Source organism: Myotis nattereri, assembly GCF_964212035.1.
Source record: "Myotis nattereri genome assembly, chromosome: 14".
Classification (NCBI taxonomy): domain Eukaryota; kingdom Metazoa; phylum Chordata; class Mammalia; order Chiroptera; family Vespertilionidae; genus Myotis; species Myotis nattereri.
Window position 1 is genome coordinate 5,151,796 of NC_138089.1, and position 23,784 is coordinate 5,175,579.

At 46.6% G+C, this 23,784-nt stretch overlaps 1 protein-coding gene across 3 annotated transcripts; it reads left to right on the plus strand.

Annotated features, from left to right (window-relative positions):
* Window positions 1-2,360: 2,360 nt before the first annotated feature.
* On the plus strand, window positions 2,361-23,416 carry PROK2 (prokineticin 2; the record flags this gene model as incomplete). 3 transcript variants are annotated; one of them, XM_081106423.1, is made up of 4 exons in its annotated part: window positions 2,361-2,456; window positions 6,121-6,246; window positions 22,017-22,079; window positions 23,312-23,416. In XM_081106423.1, the coding sequence occupies 4 exons, from the start codon at window positions 2,361-2,363 to the stop codon at window positions 23,414-23,416; spliced, it is 390 nt and encodes a 129-aa protein (XP_080962549.1). The 3 variants fall into 3 exon arrangements, with proteins under 3 accessions (XP_080962549.1, XP_080962550.1, XP_080962551.1); XM_081106424.1 differs by lacking the exon at window positions 22,017-22,079; XM_081106425.1 differs by lacking the exons at window positions 6,121-6,246; window positions 22,017-22,079.
* Window positions 23,417-23,784: the final 368 nt, after the last annotated feature.

A 23,784-nucleotide genomic window follows, 5' to 3' on the forward strand; every position in this document is an offset into this window, starting at 1 on the left:
TCCCTGTCTGTCCTGTGCTGTGCTGACCTCCTCACAGGCATTGCGCTCTTTACACCCATGGTTGTAACCCCTGAGGTTGGTATTTTCTATCCATTTTATAGGTGAGGAAATAGAGGTTTAAAAGATTACTAGTAAGTAACTTGTCCAATGGCCACTCGGGATTCCAAACCAGCTCAGTCAGATTCACAAGCGTGGGACCCCGTGGGCTCTCCTGTGCTGCCCATCGATTCAGCCAGGCCTCGACGGTCTGCTGCCACACGCAGTCTCCACTCTGACTACACACACGTGGTGCTCCTCACGCAGTCCCCTGGGCGGGATGGCTCCTGTGGCCAGATAACAGGCTGCAGGAAGAAACAGAACAGGACAGGCCAGCGGCTAGTACTCGCCCATTTCTGTTGCAGTGTGGGTAGCTGGCCTTCCCACCTCACTTACTTTTATGAATTAATCCAAATTCAACCTTTCATTTTTCCATTTATAAAATGGAACTAACTTTCAGACTGCAGTTTTCTAACTTGGACATAGATGCAAAGATTTGTCATACCAGGGGCCTTCATGTCTACCCTAGAGCATTAAACCAATCAACAGAAACAACATGATCAAAAGACATATGAGACCAAACCAATCCTGTTTTTAAGTGTTTCTAACCTTGTTTCAAAACAGCCTGTGAGGATTGTTTTCCAAACAGCCATGTAGGAAGGACAGCTGTGTCGATGTTTCCTGTTTTCTGTGCTCGGAGGCACTACCCAAGCTGGCATTCAATAGTAGCAAATATGAAATAGAGCATTTTTTTAAAAAGTTGTAGGAATGTTAAAATCCATGTTGACTGGTTTTCCCATTTACCCAGTGGCATTCCCAGCCTAGCGTTGGCATGGAGACTGGAAAAGGAAACTTTCCACCAATCTGTCACTTGCTACTGTTTCCACTTACTTTACTGAGCCCAATTATAACATTTTTTAAGTTTGATTCTTTTGTTGTTTGAGCACATTCTGAAACATGAAAACGGGTGAAAAGGTTTTTTAAATCAGTCAAAGATTTGGTTTTCCAAATATTCAGCTGTTTAACATTCGGATAATTGCCTGCTTTCCCCCTCTCCACATTTGGTCTAAATGCTTGGCAGGGGGGAGCCCCGCGGTCTGGAAGTGACTGCCGGCTCTCTGCGCGTATCCATTGAAGACGCTGGAAGGCGCCGCTGCTTCTCCAAACGCCGTGGTCCTCAGGGGCAGGGAACGCCCGCGATTCTGAACATTTAGGGAGAGTCCGCTTCCCAAAGTTGTGGCGCTGGCAGGCTTGGCGTGGTCACAGCCAAGTCCTCCGGCCATCGCACTCGTTGAGGAAACGCAGGCTCGGCTCTGCGAGGGAGGGCACGTCTGCCCTCGTGGCCGGGAGCGCGGGGCCCAGAGCGACTCCCTCACAGGGCGCTGTGGCCGCCCCAGCCGAGGCGGTGAGTCCGGGCTGGGAAGGGGCCGAGGCGCGGCGAGCGGCGTGGGGCCTGGACGCCGGGCCTCCATCTCCCCTCGCGGCTTCCAGAACTGCGGGCCGGCGCTGGCGCGGCCCCCGAGGGGGGCAGGCTCGGTGGGACCCCGAGAGCGAGGTCGCAGCAGACGCGGGCGCACAGGGAGGCGCCTGCGGCGACAGAGCCGCACTGACTCCGGGGGGGCGGGGGGGGGGGCTGGGGGGGTGGGGGGAGGCCTTTCGCTCTCCCTTTGCCCCACCCCCCGCCCCCGCCCCCTTCCCCCTTGCCCGCTTAGGTGTAGGGCCCCCTCTCCGGCGGTTGGACCGCAGGACAGCACCTGGGCTGCGCGCTGTGCAGACCTGCGGACCAGCGGCGCGTTCAGGGGCTCCGCGCCACCCCCCCCCGCTGACCCCCCGCGCGCGCGCGCACACACACACACACACACACACATACACATACACATACACACATACACACATACACACACATACACACACACATACACACACACACATACACACACGCGTGTCCCCAGCGCGCGGCGCGTAGTAGGCGCTCCCCGGCATCTGGAGAGCAAACGCGCTGCGAGGAGTCGCGCTGAGCACGTGTCGCTTTGGCAACGAGGACGGCAGCCAGTCTCAGCCCGGCAGCGAGTCTCAGCCCGGCAGCCACGCGGGGCGAGTCAGGCGCGGGGCGCGGGGCTCCCGGGGCTGCCTGCGTGGCGCCCGAGGCGGGGCGCGGGCTGGCGTGGGAGCGGGGGCGGGGGTGCCCGCAGCGCCCGCGGCTGAGTCACGGCCGCGCTCGCCTTTATAACCGCCCGAGGCTCGCGGCGCCGCCAGCCCGAAGCTCTGCGCCCCAGCGAGCGACCGCCCCGACCGCCCCCACGGCCGCCAGCCCCGAGGGCGCCATGAGGCACCCGCGCGGCGCCCCGATGCTGCTGCTGCTGCTGCTGCCGCCGCTGCTGCTCGCTCCCCGCGCCGGGGACGCCGCCGTCATCACCGGGGTAAGCAGCCCCGCACCTGTCGGCGGGCGCCCGCGAGGCTGGGGAAGGCACCGCGAGGGCGGCGAGGGCCGCGGGGAGGGGGTCCCGGCGTCGGGACCCGCCTGGGCCGCCCCGTGGCGCACTTAGGAGGGTGCCCGACAGCACGGACCCTGGGCGCGCCCCGCAAGAAAAGTGACCAAGTGCCGCCCTCGGCGCCTTCGTCGCACTTCCCCACCTGCCTCGCCTGTCTCCCCGCACCCTCCTGGGGTCTGGTCCTTCTCTGTCCGCGGGAAGATGCTCTTCAGTCCCCTCAAGCTCTATCCCGGGACGTGCCGCCTGAACCGGAACCCCGAGGCCCTTGCTGAACTGCCGGGGCCTGGCGCATACCCCGCCCGGCCCCCTCCTCTGTAGCGGGGACTTGCTCCCCACGCGTCCCCCACAGAATCGCTTGGAAAGACCTTGGTCCCAGGCCATGTGTGCGCTCTGAAAAGCAGTGTGGGTGCTTCTTTCTGGGTCCCAGGGTTTTCTGTTTGTTTGGGGGGTGGGGGGTGTTTTTCCCCCGCGTCTTGAGAGTCTCCCTATGAAAGTTTCCCATTTCCAGTTCCCGATGAAGCACCTCCTGCTCCTGCAAATGATGGGAAAGGGGGCCCTGCGAAGGCTTCAGCTTAGAGAGAAATCTGCATCGGGAGGAGGCGCCAACTCACCCTTCTCCCCGCCCAGAGGTCTTTGTGTGGGTCTGAGGGTGAATTCCTAGTACAGAATCCACAGGTCCGGTCCACTTTACATCAACAGTGCAAACCCGCTGTCATGTCCTTATTCCTTTCTTCCAAGTCTGAAATTACTTTACACCTCCATTAAATTGCTCCAAATATCCAAGTCCACGTTCTAGGATTTAAATAAAACTTCCATATTTGAAATGTTAATGAAATAACATTTAAATCGAAGGGAAATGTCATTGTCTTGAGAAAATAAAGCTCTGTTGTCTCCATGCTAATTAGCAGTCTCAGAGCACATTGTGAGCCCTGGGACCTCAGCAGTATGTGGTTCCGCCCAGGAGATACGCAACTGTAAGAGTTGTGATATTTATTAGAGTCATTTAGAGATTTTTTACAAAATGTATTTGAATACCTTTGAAAGTAGCCAGCTGGTGTGGTTGAAAAATGTTTTTATAGGTCTTTCTAATACATGAGAATTGAAACATGATTTCCCCCCTCTTCTCCTGCTGGCTCATTTAAAATTTCTGCTAATCCTCTGAGCACAAAATTCTTTTGCAATATAAGTATCTTTTTGTTCCATTCACAGGACAACACAGTTTGGCTAGATCTGCAATGGCTTAAGGCTGAAGGGCGTTAGGAAGCAGCTGTCTAATTAAAAATATATAACCCTATGCAATTCTTTGTAAATATTTCCAGAAACTGAAGCTTCTTGTTACAAAATGAAATCTTTATCACATTGGATGTTTATCTATAGAGAGATTTAGACGGGCTTGTTATATAGTATGTGTGCTGTTTGTTGTGATTTTAACTCTGTTACAAAAGGAGAATTCTTTTACGAGTCTCTAAAGCTGCACGGCAATGAAGAAATGCAGTTATGTCTCCATGACAGGAACCATCTGGAGTCAAATGAAAAACTAAATAACTTATCTGGATATATTGTTCATAGGATATTAAACATCCAAGCGATGGGTTGAATTTTAAAAGATTTTTGGCTGGATTTTGATTGTCTAATAGAGTTGGTGGGGCTTCAGAATGCGGGGTCTTGAGCATCTGTTGGAATAAAATATGGCCTGAAACCTCCACCTTAAACACTTACTGTTTGGGCGAATATATGTAGTCATTTAAAGTCATTGAGCCCTGGCTGGTGTGGTTCAGTGGATAGAGCATCGGCCTGCAGACTGAAAGGTCCCAAGTTCGATTCTGGTCAAGGGTGCATGCCTGGGTTGCAGGCTGGATCCCCAGCAGGGGGCGAGCAGGAGGCAGCCAATCCATGATTCTCTCTCATCATTGATGTTTCTCTCTCTCTCCCTTTCCTTTCGTCTCTGAAATCAATAAGTATATATATACATATCATCATTTTGTTAAAACCACATTGGGAAACATCATGTACTGAACATTTCACTGATGGTTGGGAGAGCCACATGGGCATGATACCTGGCATACAGATAAGAGCTGGAAGATGGAAATGATTAAATATTTTCCGATAAATGTCCAAACACCCCAAGGTGGAAATTGTAGTCTTAGTACAGATACTTGTTTTAAATAGGTTGAGAAAAAAGTGTTAGCAGGGTAAATAAATCAATTAAAAGTAATAAAGTGTGTCCATGTGTTTATATTTAAGAAGTTATGGCTGTCCCCAAAACTAGAATTTTGAAGGAATGCTTTAGTTGTTTCCAATAAATGTACTTTTAAACTTGTGCCTAAATTATAAATTTTTTTATTTCTTACATATTTTATAAGACAGGATGTTTTTACCTTAATGTTGGCAAAATAGATTACTACACACCATTCAAACAAAGCATCCTATTTTTGGATGATTCTAGGAAAGAACAATAGCCCTTCAGATCGATTTTTAAGCATATAAATTTAGACTTCATTGTTTATTTCTATTTATCACAGTATGGAATTCCTTCATAGTTGATTCTTTTTAAAAAAAATATATTTTATTGATTTTTTACAGAGAGGAAGGGAGAGGGATAGAGAGTTAGAAACATCGATGAGAGTGAAGCATCAGTCAGCTGCCTCCTGCACACCCCCTACTGGGGATGTGCCCTCAACCAAGGTACATGCCTTGTCTGGAATTGAACCCAGCACCGTTCAGTCCACAGGCCGACGCTCTATCCACTGAGCCAAACCAGTGAGGGCTGTAGTTGATTCTTTAATTGTGTGTATTTACAGTGTTTGTATTGGGAGCAGGTGCCCTGAGTCATCACTGTTAACAATAGCATTTTCTCCTCTGATGGCTCCGATAGAAGCTCCATTGGTTTTATAATGTGCACATGTGTATATGCTAAGCCAACAATTTTCTTTTTGCAGGTTACTCACTGGCGATAAAAGAGTAACATAAGGGAAAGCCTTGGTCTGCCCATTCTCACCCTATGAGATTTCTTTCTTTAAAGAGGAAATGGTGAAAATCAAGTCAGTGGTGTGAGAAACATCAAGTGTCAAGAACCAAAATGCAAATATTTTAAAAGGAAAATGAGTCTTTCTAAAATTTACATCAGTGCCTTGATGGGTCTGAAGCAGTTCATGCCAGACTTAGAGACCATGTAAATCCCTTTGGAAAAACTGGGCCCAATGTATTCAGTTAATAATCATATAGTCTCGTGATTTGACTTGTGTAGTGTTTAGTGGCTGTGTACGGTATAAGATTAATATAGACTCACTTTTTTCAAGTTCAAAGCAAATTCAATAAAGCACTAGAAAAAGATAACTGGTTTTTAAAAAATTGTGTTTAAGGTTTTCATAATGTGTGAGTCATTTTTAGGCCATTTTTTAAAAAAACTAGGAAAATCTCTTCTGATTATATTTTATGGCAAACATGGACAAGTAAATGAAGATTGCAGTTTTTTATATATGGGGTTATTATCACAGAGCAGTTGGATAGTTAAAGCGCTTTTTTGTTGCTATTTTTAGATGCCCCCCCTGAGTCTCTCCCACTATATTTATGCTTGCTGGTGTCATTCCAGGCTTGCAACGATGACTTCCAGTGTGTTGGGAACACGTGCTGTGCTGTCAGCATTTGGATTCGGGGCCTAAGGCTTTGCACACCCATGGGCAGAGCAGGAGACAGCTGCCACCCACGGTCCCGTAAAGTGAGTATGTGCACTTGTACTCACAGTGGTTCTCTCCTGTTGCAGTGCCCTCACCTTGAGCAAGCCCTGTGTGGCATGCAGCCCGGGGCATGGAAGTTAGAGAAGATGACAGTGAAACCACCTGCTCTGCCCGCTCCCCTTCCGTTGGAAAGAATTGTGTCCTCTAACTCAGTCTGGCGATCAGTTTCCTGTCATAGTTCTCATGACATTAGAGATACTTCATAAAAATAATTTCAAACACATGAATTTGTTTAAAATCATTTAGGAGCACACACACACACACACACACACACACACACACACACACACTGAGTGGCCAGATTATTATGACCACCTGACGTTTGTAGGCAAATTAGCTATAATTTCATGCTTAAGTTGCTAGAGGGCCAGACCATTATAAATGGGGAAGCAGGTTGTTTACCACAACAATAGAAGTGATGTTTTTCTGAAGATGTGGGTAAACAACACGATTTAACAGCCTTTGAACGTGGGTTATATTTGAACATGAGTGGCCAGATTATTATGATCACCCACCAGTACTTCGTTGGGCCACTTTTTACCTTCAATACTGCGTCGATTTTTCTTGGCATTGACTCCACGAGATGTTGAAAGGTGATGTGAGGAATCTGGCACCATGCCTGATGAATAGCACTGTCCAGTTCTGTGAGATCTGATGGTTGTGGAACCAGCTGCCTGATGGCTCTTTTAACTTCGTCCCACAAATGCTCCATTGGATTGAGATCTGGTGATTGTGGGGGCCACCTAAGCAAGGTAAAGTCTCCCTCATGTTCTTGAAAGCACTCCTGCACAATACGAGCACCGTGGCATGGCGCATTGTCTTGTTGGAAGAAGCCATCTCCATTGGGATATGCCATCCACATGATAGGATGATCTTGATCAGCAACAATACTTAGGTATGTTGTGCTATTCAGACGTTGTTCCACACGAATTAAAGGGCCCAAATCATGCCAGGAAAACATGCCCCAAACCATACCACTGCCCCCACCAGCTTGAAGGGTTGTACTCATGCATGTGGGGTGCATGCTTTCATGTTGTTTCCCCCAAATTCTCACTCTGCCATCTGCATGATGCAACTGGAAACGTGATTCATCGGACCACGTGACTTTTTTCCAGTGCTCGACTGTCCAATCCTTGTGCTCCTGTGCGAGTTGGAGACATTTTATCTTGGTAACTTCAGACAGCAAAGGTGTTTGAACAGGCCTTCGGCTTCCATATCCCATACGATGCAGTGTACGGCTAATGTGCCTACAAACGTCAGGTGGTCATAATCTGGCCACTCAGTGTGTGTGTGTATGTATATATACATATATCCCATCATATACCATCATATGTTTCTTTGCAGAAATAAGAGTATAGAAGTTCTTGAAAAGATTTTTTATATCAGACCTACTGCTAAGGCAGAAGTAAATCAGTTGTGTCTTGTGGTAGAGGTGTGTGCTGTGCTGTTAGTGTCTGCGTTCAGAACATAAGAATTTATATACCTATGAGCAAAGTGGAGGCAGCTGCCATCTGTTGTTTTGTGTTTGTCTGTTTGTGTCCGAAAATCATTGATAATACAACTAGTCTTCTATCTTAATTTAAGATATAAAAGTAATTGACTGACTATAGGATAGGTTGTTCACAGTCCTAGAGGTTAATGATAGTTAATTTTCCACTGTATATTATCTAACAGGTCACTATCAGAGTGGCCTAAGCCATACCTTTGAAGCGTCATTGGCAAGAATTGGTATGAGCATAGGAGGGCAGGGTGAGTGGGGCTATGGGTTGTGCTGCAGGCCCCTGCCTGCGGCCCCAGCTGGTTTATGGGCCTCTAGCAGGGGTGGGTGGGAGGTGGGAGGGAGCAGAGAAGTGTGGGGAGCCTGGACAGTCCTTGCCCAAAAGATTCAAAACTTTTGAAATGCAAACTCCTCCAGGGACGACGCAATGCCTTGCTTTCTAGTCCCATGACCGCATTTACCGAGCAGTAAAGTGAAGTCCAGGGCAGAGGGATGCGCCCGGGCCAGGTAGCTTGTTGCAGGCAGAGCTGTCTCTGCAGTGGCCCCTCTAAATGTTACCGAAGCAAAGTGGATTCCACTCCGCTTTTACCGCGTGTGCAGAGAGGTTAAAGCTGCAGCTGAATCAAGCATCTTCCCGGTACTGCACAGGCGCAGGCGAGGTTCCTGTTGCCACTTTCTCGGAAGAAGCGTAATGATTACCTTGGCGTGGCTGAGTTCCGTGGCTTGTCTGCAGTAGGGACTCTGGTTGTTGGGACACATCTGAAGCTGAGTGTAGCTCTCCTGTGGTTTACTTGAGAAACACTTCCTGTTACGTTTAGACCATTCTTCCCCTCGGGTTTTATCGCTCGCGACTGTACTGTCATTTTTAAGCATGACATGCACCTTTAGTCTTGGCTATTTAGAACTGGGAAGGTCTTAAACCACAGTCATCTGTCTTGGTTCCAAACCTCGGGAAGGTGCCGTTGGCCCAGCTGCCTGAGAACCGGTCTCTGTGGGCACTGGTCTCCCTGGGCACTGGTCTCCCCTGGGCACTGGTCTCTGTGGGCACCGGTCTCCCTGGGCATCGGTCTCTCCTGGGCATCAGTCTCCCTGGGCACCCGTCTCCCTGGGCACCAGTCTCTCCTGGGCACCAGTCTCCATGGGCACCGGTCTCCGTGGGCACTGGTCTCCCTGGGCATCGGTCTCACCTGGGCACCAGTCTCCCTGGGTACCGGTCTCCCTGGGCACCGGTCTCCCCTGGGCACCGGTCTCCATGGGCACTGGTCTCTGTGGGCACCGATCTCCCTGGGCACTAGTCTCCCTGGGCACCGGTCTCTGTGGGCACCGATCTCCCTGGGCACCGGTCTCCCCTGGGCACCGGTCTCCATGGGCATGTTCCTTTCTGAATGTCGGTCGTGGTACGTGTGAGTCCGCTGCTGAGAGCTTAGCCTCCGCTCAGCCTGTCCTTGGGACGTGCTGCTCTGCAGCGTAGCCTCACTCACCCCAGGAGGGTCGCAGCCTGCGGCTAAGCCAGGTGAAGAGACAGGTCTTGTGCTCATAGCAGGAGCTGCGCCTGCTGGACCTGTCAGTGCTGTGTGTGCGGTGCTCAGGGCGCTGGAAAGAATGGCTGCTTTTGTCCTGTCTCCACACACCGATGTTCAGACTGAGGGCTTCGGGGACTGCTGAGTCACAGTGCCAGGTCAGGTGGCAGACACCAGGCGTCTCTTCTTGTCTGTGGTCTTAACGTCTAACCACTTCTTCCTCCACAAAAGCTGCTGTGTTTATGGAACAGCATTGAAGCCAATGGACTGGAACTGGCTTGTGTGGATGAGGATTAACAGTCCAAAGTGGGGATTTGTCTCATCTTATAGTTCCAATGAGTTTTCCAAATCAGAGATATTTTTATTTATTTTGTTTTCCCCATCACCATGTATTCCTCTATACCAGCAGTTCCCAACCTGTGGGTCGTGACCCCTTTGGGGATCGAATGACCCTTTCACAGGGGTCGCCTAAGACCATGGGAAAACACATATATAATTGCATATTGTTTTTGTGATTAATCACTATGCTTTCATTATGTTCAATTTGTAACAATGAAATTGGGGGTCACCACAACATGAGGAACTGTATTAAAGGGTCGCGGCATTAGGAAGGTTGAGAACCACTGCTCTATACCTTCTTCCACTCCCGTCCACCCCCCATAATTACCACAGTGCTGTCCACACCATGAGTTCTTTCTCTTTCCTTGTTCAATCCCTCCACTCTGCCCAGCGTCCACCTCGGGAGCTGTCAGCCTGCTCTCTCTGAGTCTGTCTCCATTTTGCTTACTAGTTCAGTTTATTCATTAGGTCTACAGCTGAGTGAAATTACATGGCAGTTGTCTTTCTCTGACTACCTTATTTCACTTAGTATCCTGTTCTTCCAGTCTATCCATGCTGTTGCAAAGGATAACATTTTCTTCCTTTTTACGGGTAAGTAGCATTCCATTTTGTAAATGTACCACAGCTGTTTTATATATTCATTTACGGATGGGCACTTGGGCTGCTTCCAAATCTTGGCTATTCTAAATAATGCTGCAAGGAACATAGAGGTGCATATATTCTTTCTATTTACTGTTTCTGGTTTCTTCAGATAAATTCCCAGAAGTGAAATTGGTGGTTCAGGGGCAGTTCCAGCTTCAATTTTTTGAGGTAGCTCGGTACTGCTTTCCACAGTGGCTGCACCAGTCTGCACTCTCACCAGCAGTGCAGGAGGGTCCCTCTTCTCCACATCTTCACCAGCACTTGTTGTCTGTTGATTAATTGATAGTAGCCACTCTGACAGGTGTGAGGTGATACCTCATTGTCATTTTAACTTACACTTCTCTCAGGACTAGTGACTTTGAGCCTCTTTTCATGTGTTTTAGCCATCAATACATTCTCTTTGGAGAGTGTCTTTTAAGATCCTTTGCCCACTTTTAAATTGGATTGTTTGTGGGGGGTTTTTTGGGGGGTGAGTTTTATAAGTTCTTTATAAATTTCAGATGATAACCCCTTATTAGATGTCTCATTGGTGAATATGTTCTCCCATTACGTGGCTGTCTTTTCATTTCCTCAAATGGTTTCCTTTGCTGCGCAAAAACCTTTTAGTTTGATTTAGTCGCATTTGCTTGCTTTTTCTTTTTTTCCTTTGCCCAAGGAGATATATCAGAAAAAAATATTGCTACAAGAAATGTCCAAGATTTTACTGCCTGTGTTTTCTTCTAGATTTTTATGACTTCAAGTCTAACATTTAAGTTTGTAAGCCGATTTTGGTTTATTCTTATGTGAGGAGTAAGGAGGTGGTTTAGTTTCATTTTTCTTTTGCACGTATCAGTTCAACTTTCCCAACACCATTTATTGAATAGAATAGCTATAGCCCATTGTATGTTTTTGCCCCCTCTGTCAAATATTAAATGACTATAAAGGTGTGGGTTTATTTCTGAGCTCTCTATTCTGTTCCATTGATCTGAGTGTCTGTTTTTGTGCCAGTACCATGCTGTTTTAATTACTGTGCCTCATGGTATAGTTTGATATCAGGTGGTATTATTCCTCCAATTTTGTTCTTCTTTCTCAAGATTGTTGTTGCTATTTGGGGTCTTTTGTGTTTTCATATAAATTTTTGGAATGTTTGTTCCAGTTCTGTGAATACGCCATTGGTATCTTGCGTTGAATCTGTAGATTGCTTTGGGTAGTATGGACACATTAATGTTACTTCTTCCTATCCAGGAACACAGTATATGCTTCCACTTGCTTGTATCTTCTTCAGTTTCTTTCAAATACAGGTCTTCTACATCCTTGGTTAAATTTATCCCTAGGTATTTTATTCTTTTAAAGCAATTGTGAATGGAATTGTTTTTTTAGTTTCCATTTCTGATCATTCATCATTGTGTTTAAAAATGCAACTTATTTCTGGATATTTATTTTGTATTTTGCTACTTTACTGAATTCATTTATCAGTTCTAGTAGATTTTTGGTGGAATCTTTAGGGTTCTCTCTATACAATATAATGCCATCTGCAAATAATGTCAGGTTTACTACTTCCTTTCCAATTTCAATGCCTTTTATTTCTTCTTCTTCTCTGGTTGCTGTGGCTAGGACTTCCAGTACTATGTTGAATAAGAGTGGTGAATGTGGACATCTTTGTCTTGTTCCTGTTCTTAAGGGAAACGCTTGTAGGTTTTGTCCATTGAGTATGATGTTGGCTGTGGGTTTGTCCTACAGGGCCTTCATTACATTAAGGTATATTCCCTCATTCTCTCTTTGCTGAGAGTTTTGATCAATAATGGGTGCTGGGTTTTATCAAATGCTTTCTTATGCATCTATTTACATGATCATGTGGTTTTTATCCTTAATTTTGTTTATGTGGTGTACTGTGCTTATTGATTTGCAGATATTATACCAACTTTGCACTCCCAGAACAAATTCCACTTGATTTTGGTGTATGATCTTTTTAATGTATTGCTGGACTAGGTTTGCCAACATTTTGTTGAGATTTTAGCATTTATGCTCATCAGGGATATTGACCTATACTTTTCTTTCTTCGTCATTATCTGGTTTTCAATATTTGGAGTAGTTTGAGAAGGATGGGTGTTAGTTCTTCTTTGAATGTTTGGTAAAATTCACCTGTAAACACATCCAGTCCAGGGATCTTTGTTGGGAGTGTTTTTATTATTATTATTATTATTACTGTTTTATTTTTTAAAAATATATATATATTTACAGAGAGGAAGGGAGAGGGATAGAGAGTCAGAAACATCGATGAGAGAGAAACATTGATCAGCTGCCTCCTGCACACCCCCCCACTGGGGATGTGCCCACAACCAAGGTACATGCCCTTGACCAGAATCGAACCTGGGACCTTTCAGTCCACGGACCGATGTTCTATCCACTGAGCCAAACCAGTTAGGGCTATTATTATTGCTTTAATTAACCAGTCTATTCAGATTCTCTGATTCTTCCTGATTTAGTTTTGGAAGATTGCATGTTTGTAGGAATTTACCCATTTCTTTCAGGTTGTCCAATTTGTTGGCATATAGTTATTCATAATATTTCTTACAATCCTTTGTAATTTTTTGGTGTCAGTTGTTACTTCTCTTTCATTTCTGATTTTGTTTATTTGGGTCCTCTCTCTTTTTTCTTGATGAGTCTGACAAGGTTTGTCAATCTTATTTATCTTTTCAGAGAACTAGCTCTTGGTTTCATTTATACTTCGTATTGTTTTTTATTTATTTACTTTTTTTCGTATTGTTTTTTAGATTCTGTTTCATTTATTTCTGCTCTGATCTTTATTATTTTCTTCCTTCTTCTCACTCTGAGCTCTTTGTGTTGTTCTTTTTCAAGTTCCTTTAAGTGTAAAGTTATATTGTTTATTTGAACTTTTTCTTGTTTCTTGAGATAGGCCTGTAATGGTATAAATTTTCCTTTAGGGCTGCTTTCCCTGTATCACACAGACTTGAGGTTGTTTTGTTCTCATTTTCATTTGTTTCAAGGTATCTTTTGATTTCTCATGTGGCTGTAGGCTGCTCTGCCCTCTGCTGAAACCCAGGGTGAGTGGCTGCGAATAAAATCTTGTGTGTGGCCCTTTAAGAGGGTGCCTGTATTGCAAGCTCTCTCCCCCTGGTGGACAGAAACCCCAGATGTTTTCACAGCCGGATGTTTTGTGGGTGCCTGAGAGGATTGGGCCTAAGCTGACAGGCAGACATCCCCCGAGGGGTCCCAGACTGTGAGAGGGCACAGGCCGGACAGAGGAACGCCTCCCCCCCCCCCCCATACACTATTTTCATGCCCTGGGCCTCTAGTATGCATATAAATTCTTTGGTTGATCTCTTCCCACTCCCCTCCGTCTTCCCTCTGGGATTCCACAGTCTGTTCTCTGTCTCTGGATCTATATTGTTCATGAGATTCCAAATATGAGTGAGGCCATGTAGTACTTGTCTTTCTCTGACTGCCTTATTTTGCTTAGCATGATACTTTACAGGTCCCTCCATGCTGTCTCAAAGGGTAAGAGTTCCTTCTTTTTTACAGCTGCCTAGTATTCCATGGTGTAGATGCACCACAGCTTTTATCCACTCGTCCACTGATGGGCACTTGGGCTGTTTCCAGGTCTTAGCTATTGTAAATTGTGCTGCTATGAACACAGGGTGCATACAGTCTTTCTGATTGGTGTTTCTGGATTCTTAGGAAACATTCCTAGAAGTGGGATCACTGGATCAAATGGGAGTTCCATATTAAATTTTTTGAGGAAGCTCCATACTGTTTTCCATAGGGGCTGCACCAGCCTGCATTCCCACCAGCAGTACACTAGGGTTCCCTTTTCTCCACATCCTCACCAGCACTTGTCATTTGTGGATTTGTTGATGGTGGCCCCCTGCTTTTTTAAAGAAAGAAATGGATTAACTAGTCATGGCCACAGGAATTGGTGTTCTAAAAACATAAGGCTATGAATAGGTGAAGACTACACCTATTTAAATTTTAAACTTTCCATTCTGGTTTGACTTAGTTATTAGCCACAAATGTCTGTTAATTTTGATGAAGTGAACTTATATTTAATGAATGAACTTGATAAGGATGGGTAGGAATTGATAGTCCTGAGCTCAGTTTACTGTGGTATTTCATATGATTCAGTTCACTTGTGGAGTGTGCAGATCTGAACTTTCACCCTATTCAGATCTGACTAGGCTGTACTGTTATAATTATAGGGAATTTTGTTTGTTTGTTTTTTAACCTTCACCTGAGAAGTAAGGATATTTTTTCCCATTAATTTTTTAAAAGAGTGGAAAGGAGGAGGGGGAGAGTGAGAAAAAAACATCAATGTGACCTTGGTTGGGGAGCATCAAAACAGCAACCCAAGTACCAGACCTTGACCTGGAATCGAACCAGAGACCCTCTGGTGGGCAAGCCAATGCTCTAACCACTGAGCATACTGGCCAGGGCTATACTTATTGGTTTTTAACTTTATATTTGATAATTCAAAAATAGAGTAAAATATAAGTCCATTAAAGGAGAACATGTTTTTTAACCACATTTTTAGGCAAATAATAGTTTTAGCATGGCTTCATTTTTAACAAGTTTTTAAACAATTAAGAATAAGTTACTGAATCATATGTCTACAAGGAATACTTTGCTGTTTTTAAAAGATGCCTATTTTATGAGGACAGGACTCGGGGGATGAGGTAACAATGGGGGGATAAGGACACATTTGTAATACCTTAATCAATAAAAAATACATAATAAAAAAGATGCCTATTTTAAAGTTTACTAATACCTATACTTTCCAAAGTTTACAAAGACCAGCCAGTTCCATCCCATTCTGCTTATCTGTTGGCTTTGGAAATTTATAATTACACTAGTAGCCTGGTGCACAAAAATTTGTGTACTGGGGGTGGGAGGTCCCTCAGTTATTAAACGTTTATTGGCACAACACTGACCACATTGGTGGTGGTGGTGGTCTTGTCAGAATGTGTTATATTATGCAGATGAAAATCTATTTAAACAGATTTGATGTAGATATTTTCAAAGATGGAAGAATTGTCCCTGTCAACTATTTTAGTTGATTCATATCTTCACTAGTTGTCATCATTGCAAAGTTTTCAGTCCCCATATGGATTGCTGGATATAATAGGTCATGCGCTGTCCCTATACTTTGTAGCCTTTGTTACCTTAAGGACTCTAGTTTTCCATTTATATGTTAAAGTACCAACCTTACCGGCTTAAAAATGTAAGCTTTTAAGACTGCTCTCTCTGTTCCGTATCCTTCTGATGAAAAGTGGAGTTGGGTTGCAGCACAGGAGAGAAATTCAGAAGGGGAATATTGAAGTAATGACTGCAGTAGGAGAAGAGGGAACCTATTTCCCTGGCCACAGGCGCTGGCACCGTGGACCACAGGGCTGGCAGCTTCTCCGGGTGGCTGCAGCGGGTGGCTTGTCAGGCACTGGCGTCTGGACCAAAGGTGGGTGGCTTCTTCTTCTTCTATGCTTCCAGGGAGGGCAGTCAGTTATGTGTATATGTGTGTGCATGCAAATATAGGCGTGGACACGTGTGTATGTGGAAATCTGCTGGGCAAGTCAAAACCATAGAAGAGTTGCCCCCTATCTCTTGAATCCTCCAGAGATATCCCCCACTTTTTTATTCTATCTCTACTGGAGAGTCAGTATTTGCAGCCAGCCAGCCAGTGACCCTCTCAGTGTCTTATTTCCACCTGGATGCATCATTTTTACTCCCAATAAGCTGTATAGAGAAGGAGTCAAGATGCTGTCTCCCCATGAATAGTACTCAGTAACAAACCAATTGCATTTTAGTTGGGCAATGCCCCTACCTACCCTTCAAATCCCTTCCACCATGCATTTCTGTTTCCCTTTTTGTTTGTTGGATTGTTCTGCTGCTCCTCACCCCACCACCCTTGGATCGTAATGTAAAATTCTTTTACCATGTCAAGAAATTATTAAAAATACAGGTACTTTGGAAAAAAAAATACAGGTACTTCCCCGAACACCGCCCGGCTTCGCTGATCACTGATCACCGGCTGGGGAGGGGCAGGGAAGAGATGGCTGCCGGCGGCCACCTCTTCCCTGCCCTGCCTGGCTTCTCCAATCACCGGCTGGGGGACGGGCAAAGGCAGCCCCGGTTCTCTGATCACAGGCCGGGGGGCACCCAGCTCTTGCCTGCCGCCTGGGTTTCCAATCACCATCAGTGGCAGGTGGCTTCTTCTGTCCTTCCCCTTTCGCCTCCCAGCATTGTGCCTATGTATGCAAATTAACCACCATTTTTGTTGGCGGTTAACCGCCATCTTTGTTGGCAGTTAATTTGCAAATCACCCTGATTAGCCAATGGGAAGCATAGCGAAGGTACAATCAATTACCATGTTTGTCTATTATTAGATAGGTTGTTTAATACTTTTAATTTTTATTACTTACTAGAGGCCCAGTGCATGAAATTTGTGCAGGGGAGGAGGGTTCCCCTCTGCCCAGCCTGCACCCTCTCCAATCCGGGACCCCTTGGGGGATGTCCAACTGCCAGTTTAGGCCTGGGTTGGGCCTAAACTAGCAGTTGGACATCCCTCTCACAATCCTGGACCACAGGCTCCTAATTGCTCACCTGCCTGCCTGCCTGGTCACCCCTTACTGCCCCCCTGCTGTCCTGGTTGCCCCCAACTAGCCCCCTCTGCTGGCCTGGTTGCCCCTAACTGCCCCTCCATGCTGGCCTGGTCACCCCCAACTGCCCCCCCTGCTGGCCTGGTTGTCCCCAGCTGCCCCCCCCCCTCCTGGCCTGGTCTCCCCATGCAGCTTGCTTGTTCAGTTGTTTTGTCATCTCTCACTAACCCCCCTGCCGGCCTTGTCATAGGCAGCCATCTTGTGAGGGTGTGAGGGTCAATTTGCATATTACCTTTTTATTATATAGAGGATTAATAATATAGGATTATTTTATGAAATTTTTTAATTTAACTATTTCCTCCAAAAAAATTAATCTGAATATTTATTTTGTTCCACTTTTTATATCAAAATTTTAAGCACTAGTTTTACTTTCTTTAGCTGCATTTTTAAATGACAAATTATTATTTTTTGAAGAAAAAAAATTCAAATTAGAACATGTGTTTTTTGTTTATGTAAAAAGAAAATGGAGGATTTTAAATGATTAACTTTCTGTTACAGACTGAACCTGTGACAGAACATTGTAAACAGCTGTAATTTCAGGATGGAGTATAAAATTTTTGAAAATGCCTACTAAAATATAACTTCTATCACTACAGAATGTAGTGAAAGATTGTAGAGGAAAGCATAATGTGTTAATTGCCTCATCTTTCATCACATGATGTCAGGAACCTCTGTCTACTTTTGACCTTCTGGGGGCAGGATTGCAGCTGTGATTGCAGGGCCATTGGCCATTGGTGGAGAGATGCTGAGGAAATACATACAGCTCAGTCTAAGCAGAGCTTCTCAACCTAGCCACCACCAGCCTTGAAGTCAAGAAACTGTGTTGTAGGGGCTTTCCTGTGCATTGTGTGAAGTTTAGCAGCATCTCTGGCCTTGATCTGCTATCTAGTTGTGACAACAAAAATGTCTCCAGACTATGACATGTGTCCCCTGGCAGGTTTGGGGGGCATTCAGAGGGGGTTGTGTTCTGGAATCGCCCTGATTGAGCACCATTAGCCTCATGCTACATCAATCTAGCCTACAAGACACAATATGGAGATCAGCACCTACTGCTCATTGGGAGCTTCAGCAGCTACCCAGGCACACAGCTTATTTTGGTCTCTCAACTCTATGGGTGCTACCAAATTCAAGGGCCAAGGTATGGGGCTCCCCTTGATCCACAGAAGCTACCACCCTTGTGTTTTGCAAATCTGTGTGACTCCCTAGCCCCAGAGGCCCGAGGCCTGCATGCCAACAGCTCCCCTAACTGATGTTCACACGGCCAGTGAGGCCAACCCGCTGCTCCCGTGTTCAGCCAGTCTTCTGGAGGCACAGCGCAGCCGAAGGCCAAGGTCAGTGGGAAGGCCCAGCATCCCAGCCCAGGTCAACCCTCTCCTCACAAGAGGAAGCCAGGTTGATGATTGCATTATTTAGGGTTATATTAATGTATATGTATTTCAAAAAAATTTGAAGAAACAATTTAAAATGTAACCAAATTAAGATACATAGCAATCTTTATAATTAATAAAACCAGAAGCTGGGAGTTTTGGACTCTCAGTTTTATTTTATGCATTATTCTACCATTTGATTTTTTAAAGAACTATGTACCAAAAAAGTTGTTACAAAACAGTTTTGTTACAAACCAGTGGCCTGGTGCATGGATTCATTCACATTGAAAGAAAATTAATTAGAAGAAAGATTCGTGTGGTAATTACATTACTGCAAAAAAAATTACATGTCAAAATAGTATATCTACAGTAATAAAAGACAAAGATGCTAATTGACCATACCTTCGCTATGCCAAAGCCACGCCCACCAGCCAATCAGAGCGACTATATGCAAATAACCCAACCAAGATGGTGGCCGGCAGCCACGGAGCTGGAGCAAGCAGGAGGCTTGGTTGCCCTGGCAATGGAGGAAGCCAAGCTTCCCGCCTGCTCTGGCTGGCTATGGCCTCCGCAAAGGGCAACAAAGTTTCAATTATAGAAGCTAAACAAACCCCAGATACCTGCTTCCAGCCAGCCTCCACTGGGAGCTTGGGTGGCTGGAAGTCATGGCCAGCCTGCAAACAGCCATCAGCACCTCAACCAGGATGGCCTGGCACCCCAGTGGGGACCCCTACTCTGAAGGGGCTGTGGCCAGCCTTCAAAAAGCCATCAGCCCCTCATCCAGGATGGCCACACCCTCATGGGGTGAGGGTCCCTGCTGGGGGGCTTGGCCAGCCTGCAAACAGCCATCAGCCCCTCACCCAGACTGGCCAGGCACCCCAGCAGGGACCCCCACCCTGAAGGGGGTGTGGCCAGTTTGAAAACGGCCCTCAGCACCTCACCAGGCTGGCCAGGAACCCCAGCGGGACCCCCACTCTGATCCGGGACACCCTTCAAGGCAAACCAGTCGGCCCCCCCCCCATGCACCAGGCCTCTATCCTATATAATAAAAGGGTATTATGCAAATTGACCCTAACAGCAGAGAGACTGGGAACCACTGGTCACTATGACACATACTGACCACCAGGGGGCCTACGCTCAATGCAGGAGCTGCTCCTTGGTGGTCAGTGTGCTCCCACAGGGGGAGCTCTGCTCAGCCACAAGCCAGGCTGACAGCTGCCAGTACAGAGGTGGTGGTGGGAGCCTCTCCTGCCTCCTCAGCAGCACTAAGGATGTCCGACTGCAGCTAGGCCTGCTCCCCACTTGCAAGTGGACATCCCCCGAGGGCTCCCGGGCTGCCAGAGGGATGTCTGACTGACAGCTTAGGCCCAATCACCTGGGGAGTGGGCCTAAGCCAGCAGGTGGTCATTCCCCGAGGGGTCTCAGATTGCAAGAGGGCACAGGCCAGGCTGAGGGACCCTCCCAAGTGCACAAATTTTTGTGCACCAGGCTTCTAGTATAATAGTATACAATTAAAATACAAAATATTTTAATATTGCTATTTACCCTTTTTCTATAATAGAAGTGTCAGAGATGAAAGAAAATTAGTAAAATGTATATGAAAATAATATATAAATTGATTAATAAATAAACAATATTCTGTTGACAACATCACTTTTTTTCGGCTTCAGAAGTACATTGTGCTAATAGTTGGTCTTCCGATACATTCTGGCGTTGCATGCGATTGGCGCCAGTGAGAGCTTTGTATGTCTCGTGCATGCACAAATCAGTGTTTATTTTTAAATTGCCAGTGCGCGTCATATGTGCCAGTCGGTCGGACGGTCGGATGTACATACGGTCGGTCACTTAGCCTTTTAGATAGATAGATAGATAGATAGATAGATAGATAGATAGATGATAGATAGATAGATAGATAGATAGATAGATGATAGATAGATAGATAGATAGATAGATAGATAGATGATAGATAGATAGATAGATAGATGATAGATAGATAGATAGATAGATGATAGATAGATAGATAGATGATAGATAGATAGATAGATGATAGATAGATAGATGATAGATAGATAGATAGATAGATAGATAGATAGATAGATAGATGATAGATAGATAGATGATAGATAGATAAATAGATAGATAGATAGATAGATAGATAGATAGATAGATAGATGATAGATGATAGATAGATAGATAGATAATAGATAGATAGATAGATAGATAGATGATAGATAGATAGATGATAGATAGATAGATAGATAGATAGATAGATAGATAGATGATAGATAGATAGATAGATAGATAATAGATAGATAGATAGATAGATAGATAGATAGATAGATAGATGATAGATGATAGATAGATGATAGATAGATAGATAGATAAAATGACACATGACTAGGCTTTTCTTCCCATCTCCCATATAGTTTCTTCTTCAACATGACTGGAGAGAAACGCTGTTTCCTCTTCTAAAACCTGTTGCCAATGGGTGAGGCTCATGCCTTCACTACGCGCTGGCGCTCTGCTCCATGTCTCCCCGGGCACGCGCTTGGAGTGCTGGGCTAGTGGGAACATTGGGTTGATGTATAGTTGATTCTAAAGTCTGGACTGAACAGTTACCTCCTGGGCTCTGCTTGTTCCGCTGATATGCGTTGTCTGTCAGCACTTGCTCACATTGGTGACTGTCAAACACCTATTAGCTTGCCACCCTGTGTATGTAGATCTGGAAGTGAATGGGCCAGTGAAGAAATCAGCAAGGCTCTCAGCGTGTCATGTCAGAAACTGTGGTCTTTGTCATCAGAGCTGTCATATGAAAGGGGAGGGTTAAGATGCTGTGTGAGACTTGGCCTGTTTTTCCTTCCTGTCTGCTTTTGGCGCCGACAGCCCATGTGACAAGCCAGAGTGACCACAGCGTAAGGCGCAGGACAGGGAGCACGGCGAGGGCGGCATGAGTGACAGTGTATTTCCCTGGCTTATCTCTCTTTCATAATCGAAGTGTGCGCTCCATGTTGGGCAGGGGCCTCCCTTGTTTTATCGCTGTGTCCGCAGCACCTAAAACATCTGGTGACGCTCCGTAAATGGCCGCTGGATGCATGGATAAGAGGCACATGCTTGGTACTTATTTTTAGTTTCAGTTCACTTCCTTCCAGCTCCTTTTCCTTGGCGGTTGCTGCCTGTTCACACGGGGGCCAGACATTTCTTTGCTGTAAGGACTGTCCTGTGCATTGTAGGGTGGTTAATGACATCCTTGGCCCCGACCCACTAAATGTCAGTGGTACTGCCCTCTTGGTTGTGATGAACAAGAATGTCTCTAGATGTTGCCTGTGGGGGGTGGCGGGGAGCATCACCCCAAAATGAGGAGCACTGGTCCTCACAGTCGTCTTAGGCTGGACAAAGAGGAAGCTCTCACAGTCCCAGAAGGGACCGGAAGTTCATGGAGTGTAACTTCTACTGTCTGTGGTCACCCAGCTTGTCCAGCGGCACCCACCTTCTCCGTCAGCAGGTGAGCCCAGCACCCACGCACCTTTGACACACACAGTGACAGAACCATTCCGAGCGCAAGTCTGCACCGTGCGGGCGCCATGCGCCCGTGGAGACACGGTCCTTAGAGCCTTGAAAGCGTTGCCCTTTCAAAAAGACAAAGGAACGGATGGCTCCGCCTGCCCACCACACACAGCCCCCCCTCCCCCTGCCTCCCTTTATATACATTGTTCTCAACCGTCTCCCTGGCCCTTCCAGAACCATTTTGGGAATGGAAGGCAGGAACGGAGAAAGAGGAAGAGAAGAAAGAGGAAAAAGGAGGTAAGAAGAACATGGTGTGGCCCCACCCAAAGTTACCACCCGGAATAAGCAGCCTTGGTCCTTGGGCAGCCAGAGTCAGGCCTGTCCCATCAGCTCAAACCAAACAAAGGTTAGGATGGTTCTGCCACTGTCTGCACAGTCCTCTTCTTCACAAGAAGTATCTAGAAGGCACTGAAGATGCATCTCAGATTCCTCACAGGGCAGGCCATGGGGACCGGTGGCCTCTTTGGGTGGAATAGAGCCAGAAATACGCCGGAATGGCGCTGACAAAAGCATGTGGGTTGGAAACAGGAACGTGTCAGCTGTGGCACAGCCCTGAGGTGGGAGTCTGCTCGCTGGCCTCTCACTTACCTGATTCTGAGGAACTTGCCCTCCCAGTTCACCGACTGTCACCACCTCTAAGCTGGGGAGCTTCCCCCGCGTATCCTGCAGAACAACGGGCAGCTTCTCAGGAGGCACCATTGCTGGGGAGCGGGGCTGACTGGCTCTCTGCCTGCAGAAGGCACGTGCATGTGGAGTGCCCGCCACCAGCCCCTGCACGGAACCACCGGCCCAGTTGCTGGTTGGCCCTCCTCAACCAGCCCCGTTGGTGGCACGGGCAGGGTTCCAGGACTCTCAGAATGAGCCGGCCTTTGGCCGGGGCCTCTGCCTCGGCGGGGTTTGCTTACTTCCATGTCAGCAGACCAAGCTTGCTCCTTCCCAAGTTTCCCTCTTGTTTCTCCCCCTTCCTCCCACCCCCGAGATTTTGATTCCTCTGACATCTGTGTGCCAAGGTGTGAAGCTATGTATTGCTTACTGTCTGTGAATTTACATTTGCTTGTTAGATGGCTGTGGTCATGCCCACTGTGTCTGCTCTTAGGGGGCTCCAGGAGCAGGAGAAAGAATTACAGTGAGAAAGAGGGAAGGCAGTAGAGCTTGGTGGTTCAAAGCCTAGTCTCTGGTCCAACTGCCAGCCGAGCTTCAAGTTCTGGGTATGACCCTGGGCAAGGTACTGGTCTCGCTGCCTCGTCTCTCACCTGGGAACGGGTCTATGACAGTAGCCGCCACGCTCGGTGGCGGGAGGATGGAAAAGGGTAACGCGGAGAAGTGCTGGCCACACTGCTGGGCAGCTGGGCGAATTGTCGACCCCCAAACGCCAGCTATTAGTCAAAGAGGTTCCCAAGAAGGGTTTGGTGGGGTTTGTGTGTTTGTTTTTTACCTTTCCTGCTCTGACTCGGTTTTTTTTCTTTTAGGTTCCCTTTTTTGGGCGGAGGATGCTTCACACGTGTCCATGCATGCCTGGCTTAGCCTGCTCACGAGCTGCAGCCAACCGGTTTGTTTGTTTGGCCCGAAAGTAATCACTTTAGAGCAGAAACTTGAATGTGAGCAGCCACAGGATGCCTGTGAGATCCATTCCTTGCTAGTGTGCCAGCCATATAGTGTGCCAGCCATATAGTGTGCCAGCCATATAGTGTGCCAGACCGAAAAGCTAGTGCTTCCGCAACCTCCCAAGTGACAGTCCTAGCTTTGATTTTTAAAAGACCTCTTTTTACTGAAAAACACTTAGTTCGGGGTAGAAATGTGACGTTCAAGGCATTATGGGGCTGGTTCTCACTTCCCTGTTTGGGTTAGGGTTTGGTCTGGCTTTTTTAATGCCAATAGCACCCATTTTCACAAAAATGAGGACAATAAGAATTTGATACTTTGTTACAGACACTTCTTTTTT